Here is a 24,592-nt window from a genome sequence, read left to right on the forward strand (position 1 = left end):
CATTTAACATCCTTCCACAGGTGAGCTCAGAGTGTGGTCTCCTGCATCCCATCCCTGAGTGCGCGGGCCACTCGGCGAGGTAGTAAGCAACACACAGGTGTTTGCTTTCTGCCTCCTTAATATTCAGGTAGAAGACCACCCAGGAAAGCCCTAAGCTCCGATATAATTTGCGAAAAGCCCTGTTGGTTGGCCAGCATCTTGCGGGGATCCAGGAATAGAAACAAGGGAGGATCACAGAGAGCTGATGGAGGGTGTGGAGCTTGGGGACAAGCACGAAGTGGAGTGAAGCTCTGGGACACAGAATAGATCCAGCCGTTATTAAACTGCTTTCCTGTTTGTTTACTTCTCACTTCTGGTGGTCACATCGTGGATCATGGAACTGCACAATCAATGCAGAAACACTAATTTTCTAGCACCCTGAGTGGGCCGAGAGATTCTGAGTTTCCTGATTCACGTTCATGGAGCCCAGTAGAATTTACTGTCAGCAGAGGGCTGAGATGCTGGATGCTTTTTTAGGGACCTCCATTTCTCTGACACATTCTCTCTTTCTGCATAATGCTTCATGCTTTTATTAAGTCGTAGTCAAATGACTTGTCACCTACATCAGGGTACACGATTTGGGGTCTTCCCTACTCGTGAAATGCTGACTCGGCGGAGTTCTCTTCTGATTCATTCTTACAGGATACAAAGTGCTCTCAGAGAAGTCATTTCTTGAAAGTTGTATGTTTAATTGGAATTAAACAAACATTATTTATTTAAATTATGCAAGTTAAAAATAGCAGCTGCTGAACATTTCTAACATACTAAATTGAACAGTTTACTTACTGAGGATGTTTTATTCTGGGTCTGGCTCTCCCTGGTAGAATGTAGACTCAGGAAGGGAGCCTCTGTTGTGTTCACGGGTTCGTCACAAGGATCTAGAAAAGATCCTTAAATGCGGCACACCGTAAGTGCCAATAATATCTGTCAGTTGAATGGCTAGTTCTTAAAAAGCATTTTGTTGGAGATTAAGAATGCGGCACATACAAGCGTCTTACTTTGGTTTTATTTACTGGATACTTACAGAGCATGTACTATGTGCTGGGCATATGTTATAGATATACTATAATCTATATGGTTCGTTAGTTTGATATTATTTGAATTTTTAGTCACGTGTATGGGCTCATATATAATTAAATTAGCTAATACAATGTCTCTTAATACATGTATGGGTCATCTATCACTTTATTTCTTTATCTACTTGAATATCGTTAATAGCTTTTACTAAGATAATTAGTTTTAGTAGTGATCAATATTACAGCAGTTTCCCCTTTAGCATTATATGTTATAAATGTATATGTACATTTTCATCTCGTATGATAGGATTTCAACACACAAAGCCCATGAGGAGATACGCATCTATAATACTGGCAGTGAATATTCAGATGTTACAGAACATCCAAAGGGAGCCTTGTTTGTACTGGACTGGATCCCATTGGTCAGACATGATGGCCGCCTATATGATGACGATGGCATTGATCTGGCAGAAAAAAGCTACACTTGTGTGCACGGCTACAAAATCTAAATCTAAAAAGCGCTCCTTCTAGAGCTGTAATGTCAGGTCCTGGATGTATGTCATAAACCACAAAAAGAACAGATTGCTGGAGATGGCCGTTGTCAATAACATTTATATCAATTCAACAGGTGACTGAAATGGTCGCCCTATTTCGAATGGCTGGTTGCTGTACATTTATTTGTAGTGTGTGTGTTTTCATCCATCTCTGGCTCCCTTAGAAATCTTGTAGAATATTTATTTACATCTCGGTGGCCTTACCGCCCACTTAGTGCTTAAGAAAAAAAAAAAAAGGTCAAATGAAAATTTGTCGGCGGCTCTCCACCCTGGGGCATTCTATTTAGAGGTGCCCGCATGAGATGCCTTCATCTTGGAGCATCTGTTTGGTCACTGTGTTTATCATGCAGTTACTCTGAGGAAGTGAGTCTTGTGCAGACCTCTCCTGTAGCCCGGGATGCCTTTCCTCACGCCAGCCTTGCCAAGTCTGGCATCCTTCTGGTCTCGGCACACGCCGTGAGTCTTCCCCTGGCCTCGAGCAGTGTCCACTTCTTCTCCTCTCCTGTTTGGTCCTCCTGGCTTCGTCTTTATCACATCAGTCGTCCTCCTCTATCCTCGTTATCCTCATGCCGTCCTCCCGACTAGAAGGGGAGCTCCCCGGCCAGACAGCAGAGGTTTTTACATCCCAGGACTAAAATTAGAGATAATTAAGAATCTCTATTAGTAATTAATGGATAATTCATTCACTTTGCCAGTTCACTCAGAAGTTGCTGAGTTACAGAAAAACTGACCTCCCAAGATACAGGATACAATTTCTTCTAAGCGGAAGTACCATTGAAAATAAATTTGATTAGTGAAGGTAACTAGCTGCAGAGCAGATTACTCCTTTTCAGATACTAAGCAACTCAAGAGCTAAGCTGGTCATGAGAACAGTTTATTTGGTAAGAAGCAAAGGCTAAGATCATTGATAATCGAAAATCTAGATCTAAGGTCATTGACTATCTTATACATTTTTGGAGGGAGCTATGTAAGCTTTACATAGCTGGGAAGGGTAAGACTGACAGTCATTTCTGTGATTTATTACTGTTACTTATATTTCTTTTACTTTTTATCCCTTTTAATTTTCAGTACTTCCAAGTTGAAGAATTCCTCACATTATAAAGGTAGCCTGTCTGTGAAGTCAGAATTCCACAGTCGTGTTTATCACTTAAAATGACTCCAGGGCTTCCCTGGTGGCGCGGTGGTTGAGAGTCCGCCTGCCGATGCAGGGGACGCGGGTTCGTGCCCCGATCTGGGAAGATCCCACATGCCGCGGAGCGGCTGGGCCCGTGAGCCATGGCCGCTGGGCCTGTGTGTCCGGAGCCTGTGCTCCGCAACGGGAGGGGCCACAGCAGTGAGAGGCCCGCGTACCGCAAAACAAACAAATAAACAAACAAAAAACAAATGACTCCAGTCTCATCTGCAGTGCTGGGTTCCTATAAGTCCTCCTGTGGGAGAATTGAGGTTGAGGGATTTTCCACATATGGGGAAACCCTGGGAGTGAGCAGATAGGCCTGCTAAAGCCCATCTTGTGCATTTATATTCACAGTAATTAAGCAACAAAGATAACACAATAAACAAATAATAGGTGGCTGGCATTTTGCACATCATAAATTAATCACAACGGGCCTTGTGGGATTAATTTTCGTTTTTGCTTTTCTTACTTAGTAGAGGCTGGTCTTATCTCTTTCCTCCACGCTTCAGTGAGAAGCTTACATATTATTTTGTTATTGCAAATGTTAAACATACTAAGAGAGAGTTGTTTCGTTTTTCCCTTTCTGTCCAGTCACCTAAATAAATGATGAGTGATCCCTGCCTTTCTGATGTTTGCATCGATCATGCGATGCAGGCTGTTCTTTATCTTGGAGCTTTGGGTGGTCCCAAGTAAAGAGAATAATGGGAATGGCTGTGAGGATAAGTACACTTTATTTGAATTTCCGTATGGAGGAATACGTATTTCCCCAGTTCCCTCACTTGTAACATCAATTCTTCTTCGGCATTACTGATGCACACCCCCTGCCCCCTGCCTACAACCCCACCCGTAATTAATCCTGGACAGTTCCAATGCCCAGATTGACTTTCTCTTTCTCTGTCTATCAGGGCAAAAGCCCTCTCTCCTTCTGACACATCCCCCTCTTTGTTTCTCTTCTAAAGCCTCAGCTGCTGCTCTTTCAAATAATAACAGAAATAATTAGCAATTCTCCAATATCAACAGAGATTCCCATGGTTGAGTTACATTTCACAAAAGGAAATCTGTATAGTCTCTGGAAAGTGAGCCTTTCAGGAGGGGACAATCCAGGCAGGATGAGTAAACACATTTGCATATTTTTATTAAAAAGCTTAAATATCAATTACTTTATTCCTCAAGTGTTTACTATATTTATAGAACCAATATTTTACTATTTTGCTATATTTATATTTTTACTATTTACTATTTTACTAAGTTTATAAACCTAGCATAGTAAAAAAAAAAAAAATTACACCTTGTAAATCAATCCTACTATTTTTTTCAATGTTAGTCATTTGAAGTACAAATAACATTTATTGATCATTTTTTTCCTAAAGATTTTATTTATTTAGACATTAAATAACCAAGCCAGTTAGTTGTATATGACAGCACATTTTATCTCCAACTAATACATGGTGATTTTTTAAAATTCCAGTACCATTATTTTGGTGGCATCTGAAATTACATTGAAGTCTTTTCGTTTTAATGTTTCTCTACTAACATTTTATATCCATTACAATTCTTGAGATTATTAAACATGAACTGACTTTGACCTTTAGTTTTAGGAAATAATTTATATAAACATTTTATATAATATATTAACAACGTTTTGTCTTCACAAAGCTGATATGATGTGATTTTGGAATGTTTAATGAGCTTAAAATATGTATTAGATCAATTAATAGGTAGTACTGTAAAACTTGTAGGTATAAAGAGGGATTTTTTTCTTTTTTTCTTTTTTTTTTTTTTTTTTTGGTGGTACGCGGTCCTCTCACTGCTGTGGCCTCTCCCGTTGCGGAGCACAGGCTCCGGATGCACAGGCTCAGCAGCCATGCTCACGGGCCCAGCCGCTCTGTGGCATGTGGGATCCTCCCAGACCAGGGCACGAACCCATGTCCCCTGCATCAGCAGGCGGACTCTCAGCCACTGCATCACCAGGGAAGCCCCGGGATTTTTTTTTAGCTTAGGAAAAGTTATTTGAGAAGACTATTGAAATCTCTCAAGATACCAGCAATGGTATTATGGAAATTGATTAACATGTATTCATTTGAGTGAAATAATCTTGTTTTCCAAGCTAATTTTATTCAGCTCTCGAATAAGAAAACTGCAGAGTTTTAACTAGTTGAATATATAGGAGATATTCTTTTCTCGAACTGCTTTTAAGTAGGTGGGATCCATGTTTTTGTTATCATCTAATAATATACGAACGAAAAAGCAGTTCTGAATGAAAACTTTTCATTTCTCTTAATAAGTCTGTGGATTTAAAGGAGAAATCATGGAGCTCAGGGTACAAATGCACACACATTCTATACATTACAATGTATTTAAACACACCCTTTCTAAATAGTTGTTGCTGCAGATAAACTGATGTTGATGGAGCTTCTATTTTCATTATTATATGTCCAGATAAAGAGAGTTGTCATCTTAAATGACACCTTACAAAACTCCCAAACATTTACTATGCAAACACGAGAATTAACATTTACTAAACTTAGTCGTGTAAGGCACTATTGTCGGGTCCGTTCATTACATAATTAATCAGAGAAGTTTCCTAATCTGTGTTTTATGGTCTGGAAGGAAAATCAGTTCCATACATCCAAAATCACAGCATACTAGGAAGAGTGATGAATTTTATAGGTGTTATAATGGTCAGCATTTAGATGATTGCATTCACCAGGGCATAGACTAAACTCTTATAACAAAAAGACTCCAAAATACAGCAGCTGAGGCTGAGAAGAAGTTTACTTCTCTCTCTAATGCAACAGTGTAGGGGTGGGAAGGAAGTCCAGCTTGGGCAGGTGACTCCATTCCATATGTTATTTACTCAGGCAGCCATTCCTTAAATTCCTGTCCTTATCTATGCGGTTGTAGGCAGATCAGCCCACCAACCCCTCTCCAGTGTTCCAGTGGAGAGAAGAGAGAGCAAAGGGTAGGCAGCTCCCTTGCGAGGAATCTGCACGTGGCACCCTTCACTCCCCATCACATCTTCCTGCTCTGGATTTCATCATCTGTCCCTGCCTATTTTCAGGAGAGATGAGGACACGTGATCCTCTCTGTGTGGCCATATGTTCAGCTGTCTTTGTCGGTTCAGGCTGGTATAACAAAGTAGTATAGACTGGATGGCTTGTCCACAACAGGAATTTATTTCTCTGAGTTCTGGAGGCTGGAAGTTTGAGACCAGGGGCCAGCGGGGTCCAGCTCTGGTGAAGGCTGTCTTCCAGACTGCAGCCTGCTGACTTCTAACTCTGTCTTCACATGGAGGAAGAGGGTGAGGCTCTCTGGGGTCCCTTTTATCAGGACACCAATCCCATTCATGAGGGCTTCACCCTCGTGATCTAATCACCTCACGAAGGCTCCACCTCCAATTGCCATAACCTTAGGGGTTTGTATCCCAACCTCTGAGTTGTAGGGGGACACAAACATTCAGTTCCTAACATTAGTTAAAACTTGGCGGTGGTAGGGGGAGGTCCGTTCTAAGAAAAGAGGGGAGCTTAGCTATGGAGAGACCACTACCAGTCTGCCACAGTGACATGTCCATACGCAGATATAGGACTGAAATTCAGCTCTGCGGTGATCTTCACGGGAAATTCCACGCGGGGTAAGGGGAGCCTCAGACCCCAAATGGAGAGTTGCAGCCACTCTGGTGAAAAAAACCATCTCTCAAGCCTCTTTGTAAGATTCTTAACATATTTGTAATGTAAATAACAGAAAGTTAGCAAGTATGTGTTGAATAAATAAGTCTTCTGATCTATAAATTATCCTCTATCATAATTATAGTAACTAATTTCAAGCCTCATCAATAATTCACCCAACTTTTAGTAAAAGTTATTGATCATTCTAATAAAAATTAGAGACTTCCAACCTTCTGGTTCCCCATCTAACATAAGGTCCCAAATATTAATCATGTCCAAGTGAAAATCTAGAAGCCCTTGCACATCCCTTATGCTATACATGACAAGTTATCTGAATGTAATTTGTTCTTATATAATGTGGTGAGCAAAATATGGACCATATTGGTATTAGAGATCCACCTGGTTATGGGATGCTGCCTGTCAGAATTGATTGCCTACGCGCCATTCTCTTTATATTCAGAGAGTGCCTTTAATTCTGCTCCAGCATCTTCAACCTTGCAGCTTCGTTTAGCTAACTTACGCTATGGGGCTCGCTCAGCCCTCTGGTGTCAGGCCAAAATTTAAAGAAACTGCCTAGTCTGACTTGACTTTGTCATATATTTTCTTGACTCTCCAAAACCTAGATGAATTTATGTGCACGGATCCACCAAGTTTGGCGTTGTTCCCACAAGACGTTGTCCACAGGAGGTCTGCTCACAGCACACATTCCCAGTGAGATCCTTTTGCCCTTTTTTCTGTCTTTTTTCTTCCTGGTTCTCTCTTTTAAAAAGGCTGCTGTAACTCAGGGCACTACACTTCAAAACAAATAAAGAGCAGGCTTCTAGCATCTTACAGGAGTGAGTGTTGTAGGTCTCTGTATGTTAGCTTAGGTCACATGACTCCTGCAATGTCCAGGGCCTTCCTTTCCTGTCCAGAGCACGTGAGTCCTCATTGATGTGAATGGAGATTCATTCAGGCTTCGTGTAAAGGCAGGCTTGTATTGGGCTGGCCAAAAAGTTCATTCGGTTAGCGAATATGTTGTTCAGTGAAGTTCGTGAAAATGAAAAATGTCTTTTATTTTTACTTAAACCCAAACGAACTTTTTGGCCAACGCAGTATTTATTCCTGGAGTGTTTGAAATTCTCTTTGAGATGCAGGATCTTTCCTAAGATGTTAAGAATTGTCATCTTCAGATAAAGATTCTGATTAAGACAGATTCCACTTCTTGGGAATTCAGAATTTCCCACCCAACCAGTGTGTGCATTCATTCACTCATTCAGTGATTCATTCATTCATTCCATACAGCGTGTATGAAGTCTCCACTATATATTAAGTGCTATTGCAGGTGTTGTGGCTACAAACGTGAATCAGAGAACTAGTAAGCCTTCTCTCCTTCAACTCAATTCTGGCGTGGAATAGATACCAGTAAGCAAATGAAATCATTTAAAATTGTTGTAGTGATGGGAAGAAACTAAATCATGACACAATAGAAAATACTAAGAGGCAAGAACAGAGTTCTTTTAGGTCAGCTGAACGAGAGAGCTTTGAAAAATGATGGTGATCAAGCTGAGACTTGAAGGATAAGAAAAATCACGTAAAGGTCTGGGGAGGGGTGGAGGGGGCAGTAATCTGAGCAGAGGTCATAAAGCTTGTGCCGGCTCAGGGGAGGGAGGGTGTGTGCATCCTCTTCAAGAACCTTGGGGAAGACCTGTGCGGCTGAAGCACAACGAGAGGTTTAGGAGTTACGGTCAGAGGAGTAGCGAGGGGCTGGGCCACGTGGGTGTTGCAGCACCTGCTAAGGGGTCTGGGTTTTATTCTGACTTCAGTAGGAAGGCTCTCAGTAGGCGCGGGCCTGACCTGACTGTGTTGTAAAAAGGTCCCTTTCCAGTGGTGCCGGAAATGGATGGAAAAATGCACAGGAGAAGGGGATAGCCAGAGGGATATTGAAGAGGTGTGTGTGTGTGTGTGTGTGTGTGTGTGTGAGAGAGAGAGAGAGAGAGAGAGAGAGAGAGATAGTACATGACAAAGAAGCATGCTTTAACCTTTTCCAAGAGACTTTCTTTTTAATAAAGCTTGAGCTCTTTATATGAATTCAATCATGGAAAAAGCTTTTAAGTTCAAATGAATATGAAAATCATAAATTAGTAATATACCAATGCCTGGTAAACTGAAACTGCTTGTGTCCATAGCTTTAATTTAAGACTATTTTTAGAAGGTAGGTGCAGGCTCCCATAGAAGAAAAAGTCAATCAGGTTAGACTGAGTGACAGCCAAGAATTTATTAATTGGAAATAATAGATAAAGCCATATGACTTTTAGAAATCGTTAAACTCCTTTCATTATTTTCTGTACAAATGTATGTTAAAATTAAAAGAAGTGCTTTTAATCGCTATAAAACCTATGCTATGTATCTAAATGAAATTATAGAACCATTATTTTAAATCATATCTACTTCCGTGTACAGGGATCTAATGTGTGGACTTGATTTGAATTACTCAGACGTATATTTTTCTATGCACTTCGTAAGACACACGTGTGGGTGTGTTGTGTACATGTACATGAATATAGGCATAAATATCCTAATGTTAGAAAAAAAACGGGCTTCCCTGGTGGCGCAGTGGTTGAGCGGCCGCGTGCCGATGCAGGGGACACGGGTTCGTGCCCCGGTCCGGGAAGATCCCACATGCCGCGGAGCAGCTGGGCCCGTGAGCCATGGCCGCTGAACCTGCGCGTCCGGAGACTGTGCTCCACAACGGGAGAGGCCACAACAGTGAGAGGCCCGCGTACCGCAAATAAATAAATAAATAAATAAAAACCAATCAAGCAGTGCCAAGAGCCTGAAAGAAACAGTGCGTGGTCAGGATGTGGAAACACCATCTCTTGTAATGGCTGAAAATTACCTCTGCGGGTAATTTACTCTTTGTATTTTATAGGTCACTTGTGTTCTCATGTTTTATTTTAGTCTTTGAATCTTACAGTTATTGCTTTGAGTACTGTTGTCTCTTTAAAATTATTTCTGCTATAACTCTCTTCCTAAAAGTAATTTGCTCTTTTCCTAAGTCACCACTAATAGCATGAATATTCTTGAGTTTGTTTCATTCTAAAAAATCTGCCCCCTGTAATCTGCACCCGTGTCCTGGGGGCCCTGGCTCTGCTTGGGCCGGGCTCTCCTCCCCTCCTGTTCAGCTCGGCATTTGGACTCCAGCATCAGGAGCCTGTCAGATGGCTCCAAGCTAGTGATCTCCACCTGCTGCTAGCGCTTTCCATTCATTGGCACTAAGGCAGCGCTATTTTAAATTATATTGTCCTTGAAACCTTCGATCTGCTCATATCATGCACAGCTGATAAGCTTTTTGTCTGCCTACCCCTGCAACGATGCTCTTCCTTTAGAATAGTTGGAAAAAATAAGAGTCTTCATCTTCCTTCTTGCTCGTGAGATCCTTAGTGCCAAGCTGCTCGCCCACTGTCCCCCCAGCCTCCCAAACCCGGCACCCCACACCTTCTGGCCCTGACCCACCTCTCCAGGGGCCCACTGGTGCCAGTTATTAACGGGCTTTGCCAGTGATATACCCCTCCTCTGCCTTTTGTCCCGTTCCTCATTCTTGGGGCGCTGAGGGTGCAGCCCCCTCTTCTGTAACTGCTTCGTGCTGATTTCAGTGTCCTCATACCCTGGGGGAGGGGCAGAACCTCTCCCCAGCAGCCTCCAGGTGAGTTTGATTGTCCCCAGGGCTCCTCATTGCAATGAAAGGTTTAACTCTGTCTGTTTGTTTGTATTTTTTACTTCCCTGTGGGATCTGAAACTAGTCCTATTTAATATGTAGTTCATGGAGGTGTTTTTTTTTTTTTTAATTTCCTGGAATATACCTAAACCTTCAGGTTTACAAGAAAAGCTGTTACCAGAAAGCTTTGCATTCAGGGTACCATGTGGCAATAACAGAGAAGGTGGGAAGGTAGTGGACAAGAAAGGGTGTGGCCTTTCTAGCGATGCCAGTGGGCCCCTGGAGAGGTGGGTCAGGGCCAGAAGGTGTGGGGTGCCGGAGTTTGGCAGCTGGAAACACTTGCCTAAGACCATCTCCGGGAATTGATCCTGGCCAGAGGGAGCTGCTGCGTCTAAGGTGACACCTGTCAGTGTGTGTGTTTGTGGGGGGAGCCTCAGCTCATAACTGGGTAGTCTGCTGGAAGGGCTATGGCCTCACCCCAAGTTGAGACAATCCGGAAACCAACCCAAACCCAGAGCTCCCTGGAGGATGGTCTGAGGCTTTGTCATGCTTTGTCATGCCCTGCAGCTCAGTACCTTTCTCTGCCCAGCCCTGCTGCCTCTCCTCCCCCAGCCCCACCAGGTAAAGTGCGTGCACCCAACCCCCGTGTCAAGGGTCAGTGTCCCAGGGAACCAGGCTGTAGCTCTGCGATTGAGGCCTAGATGAAGGGAGGCTTCTTGTTGCTCAAACCTGTAGCATCACCTGGAGAATGAAGTTTCCTGATCCCTCTCTCTGGAGGGGTCGCCACCCTCAGAGACATGACTGCAGGTGAATCAAGCTGAGCCCCTTTTATGGTTAAGAATCAACATAGGCTTGCTATGTCCACCCTTTTAACATTGTGAGATAACCCTCTTTATCCTTGGTTATATTATTTTGCATTAAAACTGTGTAATGGGGCTTCCCTGGTGGCGCAGTGGTTGAGAGTCCGCCTGCCGATGCAGGGGACGCGGGTTCGTGCCCCGGTCCAGGAAGATCCCACATGCCACAGAGCGGCTGGGCCCGTGAGCCATGGCCGCTGAGCCTGCGCGTCCGGAGCCTGTGCTCCGCAATGGGAGAGGCCACAGCAGTGAGAGGCCCGTGTACCGAAAAAAAAAAAAACAAAAAACTGTGTGATGTTAACATAGCAACTTAAGTGTTCTTTTGATTAATGTTAGTATTCTTTTGATTAATATTTCTCATTTTACTTTTGTTGCTTTGTGTCTTTAAAGGACGTTTCTTGGCATCAGTGTATCACTGCCTTTTTAAAATCCAATCTAATAATCTCTGCCTTCCCCCCCCCCACGTGTCTAGTTAACCTGTTTGATCTTTGCCTTCTTCAAGACATAGAATACAATTATTATAACCATTTTAATGCTGTTGTCTACTAATTCAGCCATCGGTGTCATTTCTGGCTCATTTTTTATTCTTCTTTTTCCTCATTATGGATTTTATCATCTTGCCTGTTGGCATGCTTGATTGGGTACCAGATATCGTGACTCTTAATTTGGAGGGTGTTGGATATTTTTGTATTCCCCAAAAGATTTTTGGATGTAGTTAAAGTTCTTGGAGCAGTTTGATCCTTACAGGTACTGCTTTTTCAGGCTGCATGAGGAGTGAGTCAAGTTAGGAACCTCGGGTGAAAGTGTAAGTGGGCGTTCACTCCCGTGTTGTGCCAGGGATGATCCTACAGTTGAATAACCCAGGTAGTGAGAGCCCCTCAGATTCTCCATGCAAGGCCCCTCACTAGCCTCACCCTACTCTGATCCTGTTGCTTGTAAGATTTCTGACACGTGACGCAGGCAGCATTCACTCTAGAGTGTGTTTTCCCCACTGCTGAGCTTAGAGCCTTCTCAGTACACTAACTTGTGTCCAGTGAAATGATGGAGGTTTTTGTTCTCACTGTTGGGAAAGGTATTCTTCTCAGCCCTGCAAGCATCCTGGGCACTTTTGCTTCTAATCCCTCCGTAATTCTTTCACTAACCTTGGGTCGTTTCTTTCCATACATGCATTAGTAAGAACTCACCCCATATTCAAGAGGGGCCCTCTGTAGGTCTCTGGAGCTCTCTTCCTCCTGTGAAATTTAGCTTCTCTGGCACCCCGGGGCTCTCATCTCTGTCTCAACTCAGGGAGACTGTCAGACTCAACCTGGGTTTCTATTCCCTGCACCTTTGGTCCCTAACTCTCTCCAAGAAATAAGCTGGAGAAATTTTAGGGATTCTCATTTAATTCCCATCTCTCAAGGGTCGTATTCCAACACTGACTGATGTCCAATGCTTTGAGAGCCATTTTAAAAAAATAAATTTTGATTTTTTTTAAACTTCATTAAAGCAGGAAGGTAAATCCAATACCTGATACTCTAACTTAGCCCATAGAAGAAGTGTTATAGTGAGATTTTTAAAAATTTGAAGTAATAAATGAACTGTGACTCAGAAAGAGTTTAGAATTGTTTTCTAGAATCAATTTAATTCAATTTTGTTAACCATCCCTAGTGGTATTTAATGTAACACTTAACCTTTCGAATGGGTCTTACTGTCCTTGTTATATGGATATCATGGATTAGAGAGTAAACAGAAGCATTATTTAGCGTGGGGCACAGGTCATTTCGACCAGTTCCTGAGTGGTTGCTGGCTTCTTTGCTCTCATTAATCTGATATCTACCAGGGCTTGTGGTCATGTTTGTTTCAATGTCCTTTTCAATTTTTAGAAATACTCTTAAGTCATCATTATATAAATATTGGGCAACTTGTAATCAACTGAACATCCATTTATTGAGTGTAAAGTTCACTTTTGAGAAGAAGAAAGATGGTCATAAAAAACTGTATATCTGGGCTTCCCTGGCGCAGTGGTTGAGAGTCCGCCTGCCGATGCAGGGGACACGGGTTCGTGCCCCAGTCCGGGAAGATCCCACATGCCACGGAGCGGCTGGGCCCGTGAGCCATGGCCGGTGACCCTGCGCGTCCAGAGCCTGTGCTCTGCAATGGGAGAGACCACAACAGTGAGAGGCCCGCCTACCACAAAAAAAAAAATTGTGTATTTGCTTATAAGTCATTAATGAAAGCATTGGGGATCTACCTTGTGGCGGAAGTATAGGTAAATTTACCTGAGAAAATTAACGTACACGGAATTTTCTCTTCAGCAATTCAGTGATAATTGAAAAGTTCACCTGCTGTTATTTCTTTTTGCTGTGCTCCTTTTTGTATGTCAATCACTTACGCTTAATTTTCACCTGTTGAATTTACCAGGCATCCATTCTTCCATGATTGCTTCTCAGCTGGACTCCTAGGCTCTGTTTGGTCTTGATCTTAACTTTTGGGCCATTTTTGTATTTTGTTTAATCGTTATTCCCTCCTCCCCCATTAACTTTGGGTATTCCAGAAGATTTACATCTGGGGTCCCACTTATTTTTCTTTTTTCTTCCCTCCATTGTTACTCAGTAAATCAGGAAACTTAGGAACTTTTCTGGTGGTCACCTATTTTCTTGTAACTCTAGGGTACACCACGGAGATGGTGAACAGGCTTAAAAACAAAGAGCATAGTCACGTTCACAACTGAACCTACTAGTCTGCATCTGTGGCCATCATGGCCATATTCACACATCCTATTTTCCTGGGTCACCATCATAAACTCTTCCTCTTGTTGCTGTTTCTTCCTCAGTAGTTAACTCTTGATTTGCCATTTAGTTCCTTGATCATAGATTTACCGTCATTTATATCTGAATTGATGCCTGCGTTGTTTGGGGTAGTAAAGGTTCAGCTGCTCATAGATCCAGGTTAGTGATGTGAAAACAGTGTCTCCCTTACACTTCAAGATATAAACCAATGAAAGGTCAACCAGAAAAATTAAAGTGTAAGACCAATAAGCTCATCCCAGGGGTCACCTGGCCATACATGCTTTATGCTCCCCGAAACTCAGCTCACACAGTCAAAATCATTTTCCAACAGGCATTTTTGTGTTCTCACTTCTTATAAGATTATAATGTCTTACAACTGCCGTTCAAAATCTTTTGCAAATCCAGCCTCTAAGATTTCAAGTCCCTCTGCCAACTTGTCATTTTCTTGTGTTAACTTTGTTACGCCGTCCCTCCTGACTCCTTTCTCCCATTCTGAAAATTTACCCGAGAGCTTGAAACTTATTTTTAAAAAACCATGTAATAATTTTGCCTTCAGTTTTACCTGAGGAAACATCGTAACTCTCCCAAATCCTTATATTCCTTTTATTATATCAAACAAAGCTCTATTGAGAACATGACAGATTTAATGGCATTTTATTATCTTTATTTCTTTTGATGTTGACAACAGTTTCATAAGAAAGTTTATTGTAGTGCTGAAGGGCAGAAATGCTGGATCCACCATGTGCAAATCCTGTCACCAATACTTGCCAGCTGTGTGGCCATGAGAAAGTTGCTTAACCGCTCTGTGCCACAGTTTCTTCCTCTCTAAAAGGGGGATAATAATGGCACTGACTTCATATATACTGTTAATATATATAAACCACTTGAAACAGTGTCTAGCTAATAGCACCTGCTATATAAGTGTTACTAATTATTATTACATTAGAGCAGGAATAATGAAGTTGAATTAATATGGCTAAAAACTGGAATGTCTTTCTCCTTTGCTTCCCTTTTTAATGACAATGGTCTTATTTTAATGACTATGTTCTTATTTTAATGACAATATAGACTCTAGCAGACTCTTTCTAGTTTTATTGCTTCTAAAATTGGTATATATCGGAACCGCTGCATACTTTTACATTTGTGTGATTTCCGTAAAGTCCACATGGTGCTTTAGAACTGGGAAAATAAATTTGAAATTGCTAATATATATTGAGCACTTATTCTCTTCCATGTTCCCTGCTAACTGTTGAATCTGCGTTACCTCATACATGTGTCACAGCACACCCTGTTGCTAGGTTTTATTTTTAATTCCCCTTGTCAAGACATAGAGACTGAAATTTAAGTAATTTGTCCAACATTATACGGTCTGTTTCTGGAGGAGAAACACAAGTCTGTCTGATCCTGATCCACATAACCCACTGTGCCGGGCACTTTTCTGTAGCCACTTGTCACTCCTGCATCCTTCATTTTAAAATGATCTTTCTCTCTTCTGTTTGTTTTTTTTTTTCGCGGTACGCCGGCCTCTCACTGTTGCGGCATCTCCTGTTGTGGAGCACAGGCTCCGGACGCGCAGGTTCAGCGGCCATGGCTCACGGGCCCAGCCGCTCGGCAGCATGTGGGATCTTCCCGGACCGGGGCACGAACCCGTGTCCCCTGCATCGGCAGGCGGACTCTCAACCACTGCGCCACCAGGGAAGCCCAATCTTTCTGTTTTAATTTGGCCAAACCTTACCACTTCCCACCTTGAAGTATAATTAAAACTCCTTATACTTAAAACACTTCCTCTTTGAGTTCTTCTCATCCAGATCCTGTAACTTTTCAGGCATCTACACAGCATATCTCCCGAAATGTTGTTCTTCACGTGGAGAAAGAGACTTTGGAAGTGGATGGCATTAAATTTCTCCCCTGCCCCTAAGAAATCCTCCTTGCACTTGTCACGTAACTGCTGTCTCTGCATCTTCTTGTCCCACCAAACGGCCACGATTCAGAGAGTCAGGACAGAGAATAAATGTCAGGTTTCAAGATTTGAAAATCTAGCTTTCAAAGCATTCCGGAAGATGAGTACAGTGGATTGTTCTAATCCTTCCCAAAGGTTTCAGGAGGGAGCGGAGGGCAGTCTGTGGACAAACACATCACGCATCCGTTGGTTTTATTTCCAAGGGTGTATGTCAGGTGGGTGTTTGAGGTTTTACTTCCTTAAGCTGCAGTGAAACTCCTGGAAAGGCCAAGTGTAAACAAGTAGTCTGACATTCACCCTCCGGGGAACCAGTTTCCAAATGCACTTGCCTAATGAAATTTCATTAATTGTGTACATCCTGTTAAAAATGCTGCCCTTCCTCTGATGAATTTCAGACTTCTGTCCGCCAGCCTTTTGTCCCATTTCCTGATGAATATTAGTGACATATTTTATTTTAGTATCATGTTTCCACTTTTCTTCTGGAAAGGGATTTGACATGGTATCCATTTAATGACTGAAACAGTTGGGTCAAAGGTTTGATGTGATAGCCTAATTAAGTCATTGAATTGTGACCATTTGCACTTGCCAAAGCAGAAGTGTTACAGAGGGATTTTCAGTGAGCCTAATTGGAATGACAGCCTAGGTTTCAAGTCCTGGGTGTACAAACTTGGCTTCGTGGGGTCTGATGGGTGGAAACCTGCCGTGAGAGGAAAGCAGTGTGCCCAGAGCTCCTTTCAACATTCTTTCACATCCACAAGTGTCTGCACTGGGTGCCTGATTCCCATCACCCTAATAGGAATTTCTTGAAGCATCTATGAGGAAGAGTGTACATTACTTCAAGGAATGATTAAAGCAAACTAAATGTAGAGTCCAAGTCAATTCAATAAATATTTACTGAATACTTAATGTGTCCTCATTGCTCTGGGAGACACCAAGAGACCGTCACCATCTTCGGGGAAACTGGTTGAAAAGTTGGTTCAAATAAAAATGGCAGAAGTGACAGTGGGGTTGAGTTTATTTTAAATTAGTCTTGTCCAGCCACTGGATTTTCATGTCTTGGCATTTTTTTTTGTGTGTCTGAGTCATAACTCTTTGTGTAGACCTATAATCATTTTTGTCCATTTTTCACAATTTAAGATATTTTGAGGGCTTCCCTGGTGGCGCAGTGGTTGAGAGTCCGCCTGCCGATGTAGGGGACACGGGTTCGTGCCCTGGTCCGGGAAGATCCCACATGCCGTGGAGCGGCTGGGCCCGTGAGCCATGGCCGCTGAGCCTGCGTGTCCGGAGCCTGTTCTCTGCAACGGGAGAGGCCACAACAGTGAGAGGCCCACATGCCGAAAAAAAGAAAGATATTTTGATAATGTCTTAATGAAATGGCTGATGCCTTTGTAATATTATGTGCGTGTTTGCATTTTCGTGTTTGTTTGCAACTAGAAGTAAATGTTTTAAATCATCCTCAGTTACTTCTATTCTCTCGCTGATATTGTTCACATTAACATTATTTTCCTAAATTATAAGGTTGGTTGAAATCAAAATTTTCATTCTGGACAAGGAAGAAAAACACCAAAAGCATTCATATTCACATACTCCCCCCCAACCCCATCTGGTTTTCTCTCTCTGTTGATGATAGAAATTCAGCGCATGTCTCACGTCTGTCTCTGATTATAAGGTCCCTAGCTCAGGCTAGCTGTTGGGCATCCCGGGTCATAAAATAAAGTGATTCTCCAAGATAGAATTGAAAGTTTTCTACCTTAGGAAATCATAGACAGTTAAATTCCAGACAGTTAAACATGTTTTTAAACAACATTTTAAAAACAGATGTATTGCCTTAGGGATGGTGAATGTGGAATGAAAAACAGAATTTCTTTTTTATGAAAGACCCATAGATGATTATAGAGTATACTGAATTATTTTCTATTATGTTATCAAACAGGTTTTTGTAGACTGTTTTCAGAAATTATTTTCTAAAAACTAGAACTGAGCAAGCTGTGACTATATAGTGATTTCATAAACATGTCAGTAATATTAAACATCTAAATTGTAGTATTTGTTTTCTAAGTGTTTCTATATAGTTTAGTTCGTATGTATTTAATACGAAAATAAAATTAATCTTGGAAATCACTGAAATTCCCTCCCTGTTCACTGGGAAATGTCTATTTATCTCTCTGTTTGCAAACAAAGAAAAAGTGTTCTGTATTACACATATATAACAAAATGTACCCCTATACCAATGCAAAAAATTGGATACAGAAATAGAATAATTTTGTTCATTTGGAAATACTTTTTTTGGAATATCGTTTCTTTTTTAAATGGTAGGATCCTTGGTGTATTTGAATTCTACATAATAGCAGCTAACTTACTGATGATATGCTAAATTTAAACCAGAAATAGGGAGACAGTAGCCGACAATCATCAACTTCGTCTATTCAACTTAATGGTGCCTCAATTAAGTTCAAAAGTACGTTCTATGAGTGTGAAACGGCATCGTGTCCATTAGGTTTCAAGGCAGTTGAATTAGACAGAGAAGCCTGTCAATATGAAAGGTGAGGAGGCCAAGAAAGACCAGGATCAAGGCTATCTCACTGAAATGCAAGGGAGACAGTACTTGCCTTGTCAAAACGGATACTTAAAACTTTGTTGTGGGGCTTCCCTGGTGGCGCAGTGGTTGGGAGTCCGCCTGCCGATGCGGGGCACGCGGGTTCGTGCCCCGGTCCAGGAGGATCCCACATGCCGCGGAGCGGCTGGGCCCGTGAGCCATGGCCGCTGAGCCTGCGCATCCGGAGCCTGTGCTCCGCAACGGGAGAGGCCACAACAGTGAGAGGCCCGCGTACCAGAAAAAAATAAATAAAAAATAAAAAAACTTTGCTGTGAATCAGACACTCGAAACGCATAGATCCTTACAGATGGCTTGGAATATAATAGTGGTACAGTTTTTGTAAAAGTCTGATAGATTAGCAAATGACAGCTTTAATTTATTATTTAATTCAGTTGTTTATCCATCAAACATTGATTGAACACTTATTACGGGTGTGTATCAGGCAGTGCTGGTCCTGGAGGAATAAGGAAAAATATGGCATGGATATTCATTCATGCTGTATTTCTGTTATTTTTTCAGATATCTATATTCTGCTGTATTATCTGATTTCTAACTATGTGGGACTGTAGAATCTCATAATTAAAAAAATAATCTAGATGTCCTTTAGAACACTGAATCTAAGCAGAACTGTATCTTCCCCTCTTAACAAAATCCACTTACTTACACTTTTTAAATATTTCTTTACAAAAGTACTAAATTACAGATTTTACAAAACACAAATCCATTTCTCTGTTTAATTTTTCGACCAAATTAAGATAATTTTTGTCCTAGATTTGCTAACTTTAGTAGTTCAAAAGTGGTCCATGTCTTGTGATATAAATTGATCTCAGTCGAAAATCTTCCTTTAACTTCTATTTCTTTCTCCTCTTTTTTTCTCCCAATAGTTTTACCCAGCCACACATGTGGAAATCCTGGAGAAATACTGAAAGGAGTTCTCCACGGAACAAGATTCAACATAGGAGACAAGATCCGGTATAGCTGCCTCTCTGGCTACATCTTGGAAGGTCACGCCATTCTGACTTGCATCGTCAGCCCTGGGAATGGAGCATCGTGGGACTTTCCAGCCCCGTTTTGCAGAGGTAGGTGCTGTACAGGGAGGGTGTGTGATGAGCTGACACCTGGACTCAGCAAATGGCTTTGGAATTGACACTGGAAAAGTTTCCACTTAACGAAAGCAAGACACATCACGCTGGGTCTTCCCATGTCAGCTCGTTCTGTTCCCTAAAGCAATATTGTACGTAACCTAAGAAACCATGACTGCACCCTGTGAAGTCAATAACAAATTTAGATATGTTCCTTAAACATCCAAATTTTTCTTCATCCTGTTTCTCAAACCTTGTGGACTTCTCCCTATTTTTATCACTTACTGTCATAGCATTCTGAGATTTAATGCACACATTTCTGGCCTCCTTGCTTTGAAGTTTCCTTTTTTACCTTTTTCTCATTAAAAACGGCAGATACCCCTTGATAATTAAATTATACCATGGGAAGACTCTTGCAACACTCTCGGGCTTTAGAGATAGACCATAAAGGATTGCACCAGTGCAAGTGTTCCTCGTTATGATTTGTTGCAAGATTAGAATCAGTTTTCTGGAAGCCTTGTGATTTTTAGTCTTTTCTGTGACATTATTTTCCTGATCCAGTAACTTGAGGAAAGGGCATGCTTTGACTCTTAGGTTTTGATTTTCCTAAGAAAAAACTCACTTTATGGTTTCAAATGTAACAGTGTAGCTTACATTTATTGAGGTCTTAGTGTAGTTCAGAAAATGTGCTAAGTGCCCTACCTGAATCGTATCGCTGAATTCTCACAAAACCCCACTGAAATAATAAACACTCACACTCACTTAACAGGTAAAGAAGCAAATTTTAGTTTTCAAAAGGTTCCAAAAGATAGCATAGGATGAGTTAAGACACAAACCCAGGTCTGAATTTTTTTTATTGAAGTATGGTCGATTTACAATATTGTGTTAGTTTCAGGTGTACAGCAAAGTGATTTGGTGATACCTATATCTATGGATGTATCTATATTCTTTTTTTCAATTATTTTCCGTTATAGTTTATTACAAGAACCCACGTCCAACTTTTTATTCACGTATGTAACCAGGCAGATCCACAGCCTTAGCTTAAGTCCTCATATCATAATGTGTTTTTTTCATCAGTCTGTTTCTATTTTCGTCTATGCTATTTTAATGAATACTTTTCTATTTTTTCTGTTATCTCTGTTACGTGTTGCAGTCGCATGAGATCTTCCCAACGCGACTTATCTTAGTTATGGCATATTGCTGCTGCTGCTGCTATTACTATTACTACAACTAGTATTAGTACTGTTACTACTACTGCCATTAATACTACAGCTGGTAACTAGTACATATCGATTGCTTGTTATGAGCAGGCATTACTTTTTCATGTGTCATCTTCACAGTAGGTATTTTATTAAAGAAGTATTTTACACGTGAGGCATCTGAGGGTTAGATGGGAAACATAACTTGTTCAAGGTATTCCAGCTGGTAATTACCAGAGGTCAGATCCACCGTCTTCAAATCATCCCTGTGTCCTAGAGAAATTCCTGCTGTGGATGTTTTCTACCACACGCATCCATTACTCCTCCTGAAATGCTCATTTTCTTGCATGTTCCTCAGGTCTATTGTATCTCTCTTCTTTTTTTCCTTAGTGCTATTAATTACTTTACATCTTCTATTGTCAAAACAGTGGTGTCCTCAAAATCCAGATTTCTGTGTCTCTTCCCTTGTCTTTTCACTGATCCCCTCAACTAAGTGATACTGTTTAAGGACGCTGTCACTTGGATATCCTAAATATATTCCTTTTTCCCTATTTCTACCACTGTGTATCTGATACTCACTCCGTGGAAACGTTGCAGTCACTCTCTCCACTTTGCCCTGCTTGCCCCTTTTGTTCTGTCAGACTGTCTTTCACGTCTCCCCTTTCCCACGCCAGCTGTCCCGTTCCAGTTGTGTTTTCTTCTCACCCAGACCAGCTTCAAGTTGGTGAAATGAGCGCCACATTGAGAATCTCAGCCTTCATCCGACACTCTCCTCCTTAGTCCCGCTCCCAACACACACGTCTTCATCATCACCTGTGCTCTCTCAGCCAGACCACGTCAGTGACTCAACGAGAATTAAGTGCAAACCCTTGAAAACGCTGCCCCCGTGCTCCATCACCTCGTCTGAACTGACTTGTCCCCTTTCATCCGTTAGTGTTCCCAGACACAGATGTTATCCTTTTGTCTCCACGCGATGCTTTGCTTGATCTGACTTCCCAGAAGCCAGCTGTGTGCGTCTCCCCCGAAGTGCTGTGTTCCTCACACCAAGCTGTTAGCTTGGCATCCCCTCCACGGTGGGAGTATTGACACCAGAAATCAGCAAACTCTACAAAGCAGGGTTTCTTCCCAAAGAGTTCCTTAACCAGCTCACCACTCCATGCCTAAATCCAAACTGTCACTCATTTTTTCCTGTTATGAAGTTTTCCCTTTCATCTCCGTTAAAGCCATAAATCTTACTTAGTTGTCAAGTTCACACTTAAGCACAAATTTTAGTCACCTTTTTTTTAACCATTGCAACCCCTTTTTAAATTCTTTAAGAAAACCCAAGTCCTTTTGTCTTGAGCATTTATTTTGTTGCTATTTTATATTTTAACCTTACGTCTTCAGCGTTTCCTCAACTAGTTTGTAACCCCCCAGGACATAATTTACAGTCATAAAAACTGTGTGACTATGTCCTTGCTTCTACCTTAAAATTATCCGAATCCATAGCTATTTACCCCTAATGCTGTACCTAATCCCCCATTCAAACATTTAATAGAGGAGTGGAAATATGCTGGGCATCAAATGAGGAGTTATTATAAACTGGAAAATGCAAAAATAAATATTAACAGTAACTACGCCAGTTTCTGTTTTGCTCATACCTCCCCAAGCATTTTCTTCTGAATTGAAGGGTCTTTACAAATTTCACAATTATAAAACTTACAAAGTCAAAGTTGATGTAACAGTCAGCTCATAATCTTTCCTATGTTGTCACCAATTTATTAAATCCAAACCATATCAAGACGCTTTTATCATAATATTTATCTTTTCTTCTATATTATAGATTATTAAATTTATGCTTATTTCAGTGCTTGGGATAGTAACATTTCAAAGGGCATTAAATTTGATATAATTCTTATATGTAACAGATTTGAAAGATACAACACAGTTTGTCATTGATTTTGGGTAACTGGATCATAAAGAAAAAAGTCGATAATCGAATTCTTATAGATGTGTAGATGTGGCATATCTAGAGGAGATAAATTAATTTCAGCGATATGGACTTAGATCATTTTAAAAAATGAAATGAGTGTATTTTCTGCTTCCCCAACATCCTAGATATTTTGTTCCAGGAATTGCTTGAGTCATCTTAAAGTGCTGCTAACAGTAACACCGCTGAATCTCTTTGCAATGACCCTTTCCTAGTGTTGACAATTTTACATTGTAACTCCAAGTGGCAGTATTTAACCTGAACAATGACACTTAAATGTATCATTTCTAGAGTCACGTGGTGCTCTTTAAAGAAAAAGGATATAGCCATATATTTAATAAAGTCAGTGCATAATGAAGTGGGAGGTCAGCCAGATTTACTTAAAGCTGATTCCCTTAAACAGGAGACCAGCATCAAACCGACTTCTTTCAAGGATGAGAGTTCAGGTTGTCTCCTTCTGGAGGTGTGTTTTTGTCTTCCTCATTTATCCTTGAGTTTTCACCTAAATGTCTGTATCTTCCTTCATCTCCCTTCATTATTGCACATTGTTCTATTGTCCCTTCTGATCTTTACAAAGATGTACTGTTTCTGTATTTGCAAGTGTGGTGTGTATTTAGAGGAGAAACATAAAAAGGGGAAAAGAAAAAGAAAAAAAAAACTAGATCTACTTAATGACGTATGCTCCCAACTCAGAATTTAAATGCCTTCTTAATTTATGTTTCCCCTATTCTATTACTAAATCACAAAGACTATAATGTCACGGTCCAGGAATGATCATAAATGACTTTGAGCTCCAGGATAATAGAGGGCCGTAGCATATGAAATCCAAAAGAGAAGGTATTCTCCTTGAATGGAAAATTCGCACGGTGGGTCCTTGTCTCCAGACTTGTGATAAGATTGTCCGAGAAGGCAGAAAGGAAGTAGGTCAGGAGCTGCATTTGGAAAATGCTCCTTCGTAAGGAACCTGTGGTCTGATGTGGAGAAATCCCCAGGGAGAAGTGGTCCTGTCCTCACATTAGTCCACCATTAGGTGGGGAAGTTGTTCTGAAACCATGTCCCTTTGGTCTCTTCAGTGAGCATTTCCGTCCACTGAGGCTCTCCAATTCTGGATCTCGTTTTTGAAAGCATTAGTGTGATCTTACGTCAACTGTCTTATTCCATGGATATAATCACATAGGAAATGTATATATGTCTGGGGACATGAGCTATATCTCTGGTCCTGGAAAAGGCTAGGCTCCTTTACGCTCTGGAAAGATGATAGGATGGTTGCATCAGGCATATGCCGCCTGAAATAAGCCAACTCTAAGCAAACACTAGTCTTCTCAGCCAGAGATGCCTGCTCCCCCTTCCCCAAACATTACCTTCTGATGTGCCTTAATTCTTTCAGTGATGGAGCACTTTGTATTTGCCAAGTATGCTTCAGAAAATAATTCTTAGCAGCCACTGCAGAGCTGAGATCCCTAAAGTCATAGCTCTGGACATTCCCATTCACAGGCTGTCCTAAATAACTTACTTTTGTATATTCTACGCTTCATAGATTAGCCTGTATTAACATTATGTGCACGACTCATATGAACTACCCTAGAACGGCATCTAAAAATCATATGTATGCAGTGTCAGTTTGTAAATATGCTGAAACCCACAAAGGTATGATCCTGTGTACACCTCAAATCACCTTGAGATGTATGCAGGGAAAGTAATGGTAGTCTTGTTTTGAAGGTAAGGAACTAAAGCTTCAATTGTGTTGACATATGTTGGTTTATGACTTGAACTTTGTAGCAAGATAGCTGTCCTTCTGATTTTATCATTCTACTCTTACTAAATTTGATTAAGTAGCATTTGTACATAATTTAAAAATTTAATAATACTGAAGGGATTATAGTGAAAAGGAACATCCTGTTGAAGCACCCGTACTCTTAGGCTGTAGACATTTCAATAACATTTAACCGTTTTTGTCATTATTATCTTATATATGCTTATACTGTTCTTTCTTGCTTTATCAAGTTAAAACTT

At 41.1% G+C, this 24,592-nt stretch overlaps 1 protein-coding gene across 2 annotated transcripts in view; it reads left to right on the forward strand.

The window, feature by feature from the left end:
* CSMD1 (CUB and Sushi multiple domains 1) overlaps positions 1-24,592 on the forward strand; it is a 1,403,311-nt gene that overhangs the window by 511,961 nt on the left and 866,758 nt on the right. For both annotated transcript variants that reach the window (XM_033848938.2, XM_073798556.1), the window contains exon 3: positions 19,214-19,408. In XM_033848938.2, coding sequence (XP_033704829.2) covers positions 19,214-19,408 — 195 coding nt within the window. The remainder of the gene's footprint in view (positions 1-19,213; positions 19,409-24,592) is intronic.

The sequence above is a fragment of the Tursiops truncatus genome, chromosome 21, assembly GCF_011762595.2.
Source record: "Tursiops truncatus isolate mTurTru1 chromosome 21, mTurTru1.mat.Y, whole genome shotgun sequence".
NCBI lineage: Eukaryota > Metazoa > Chordata > Mammalia > Artiodactyla > Delphinidae > Tursiops > Tursiops truncatus.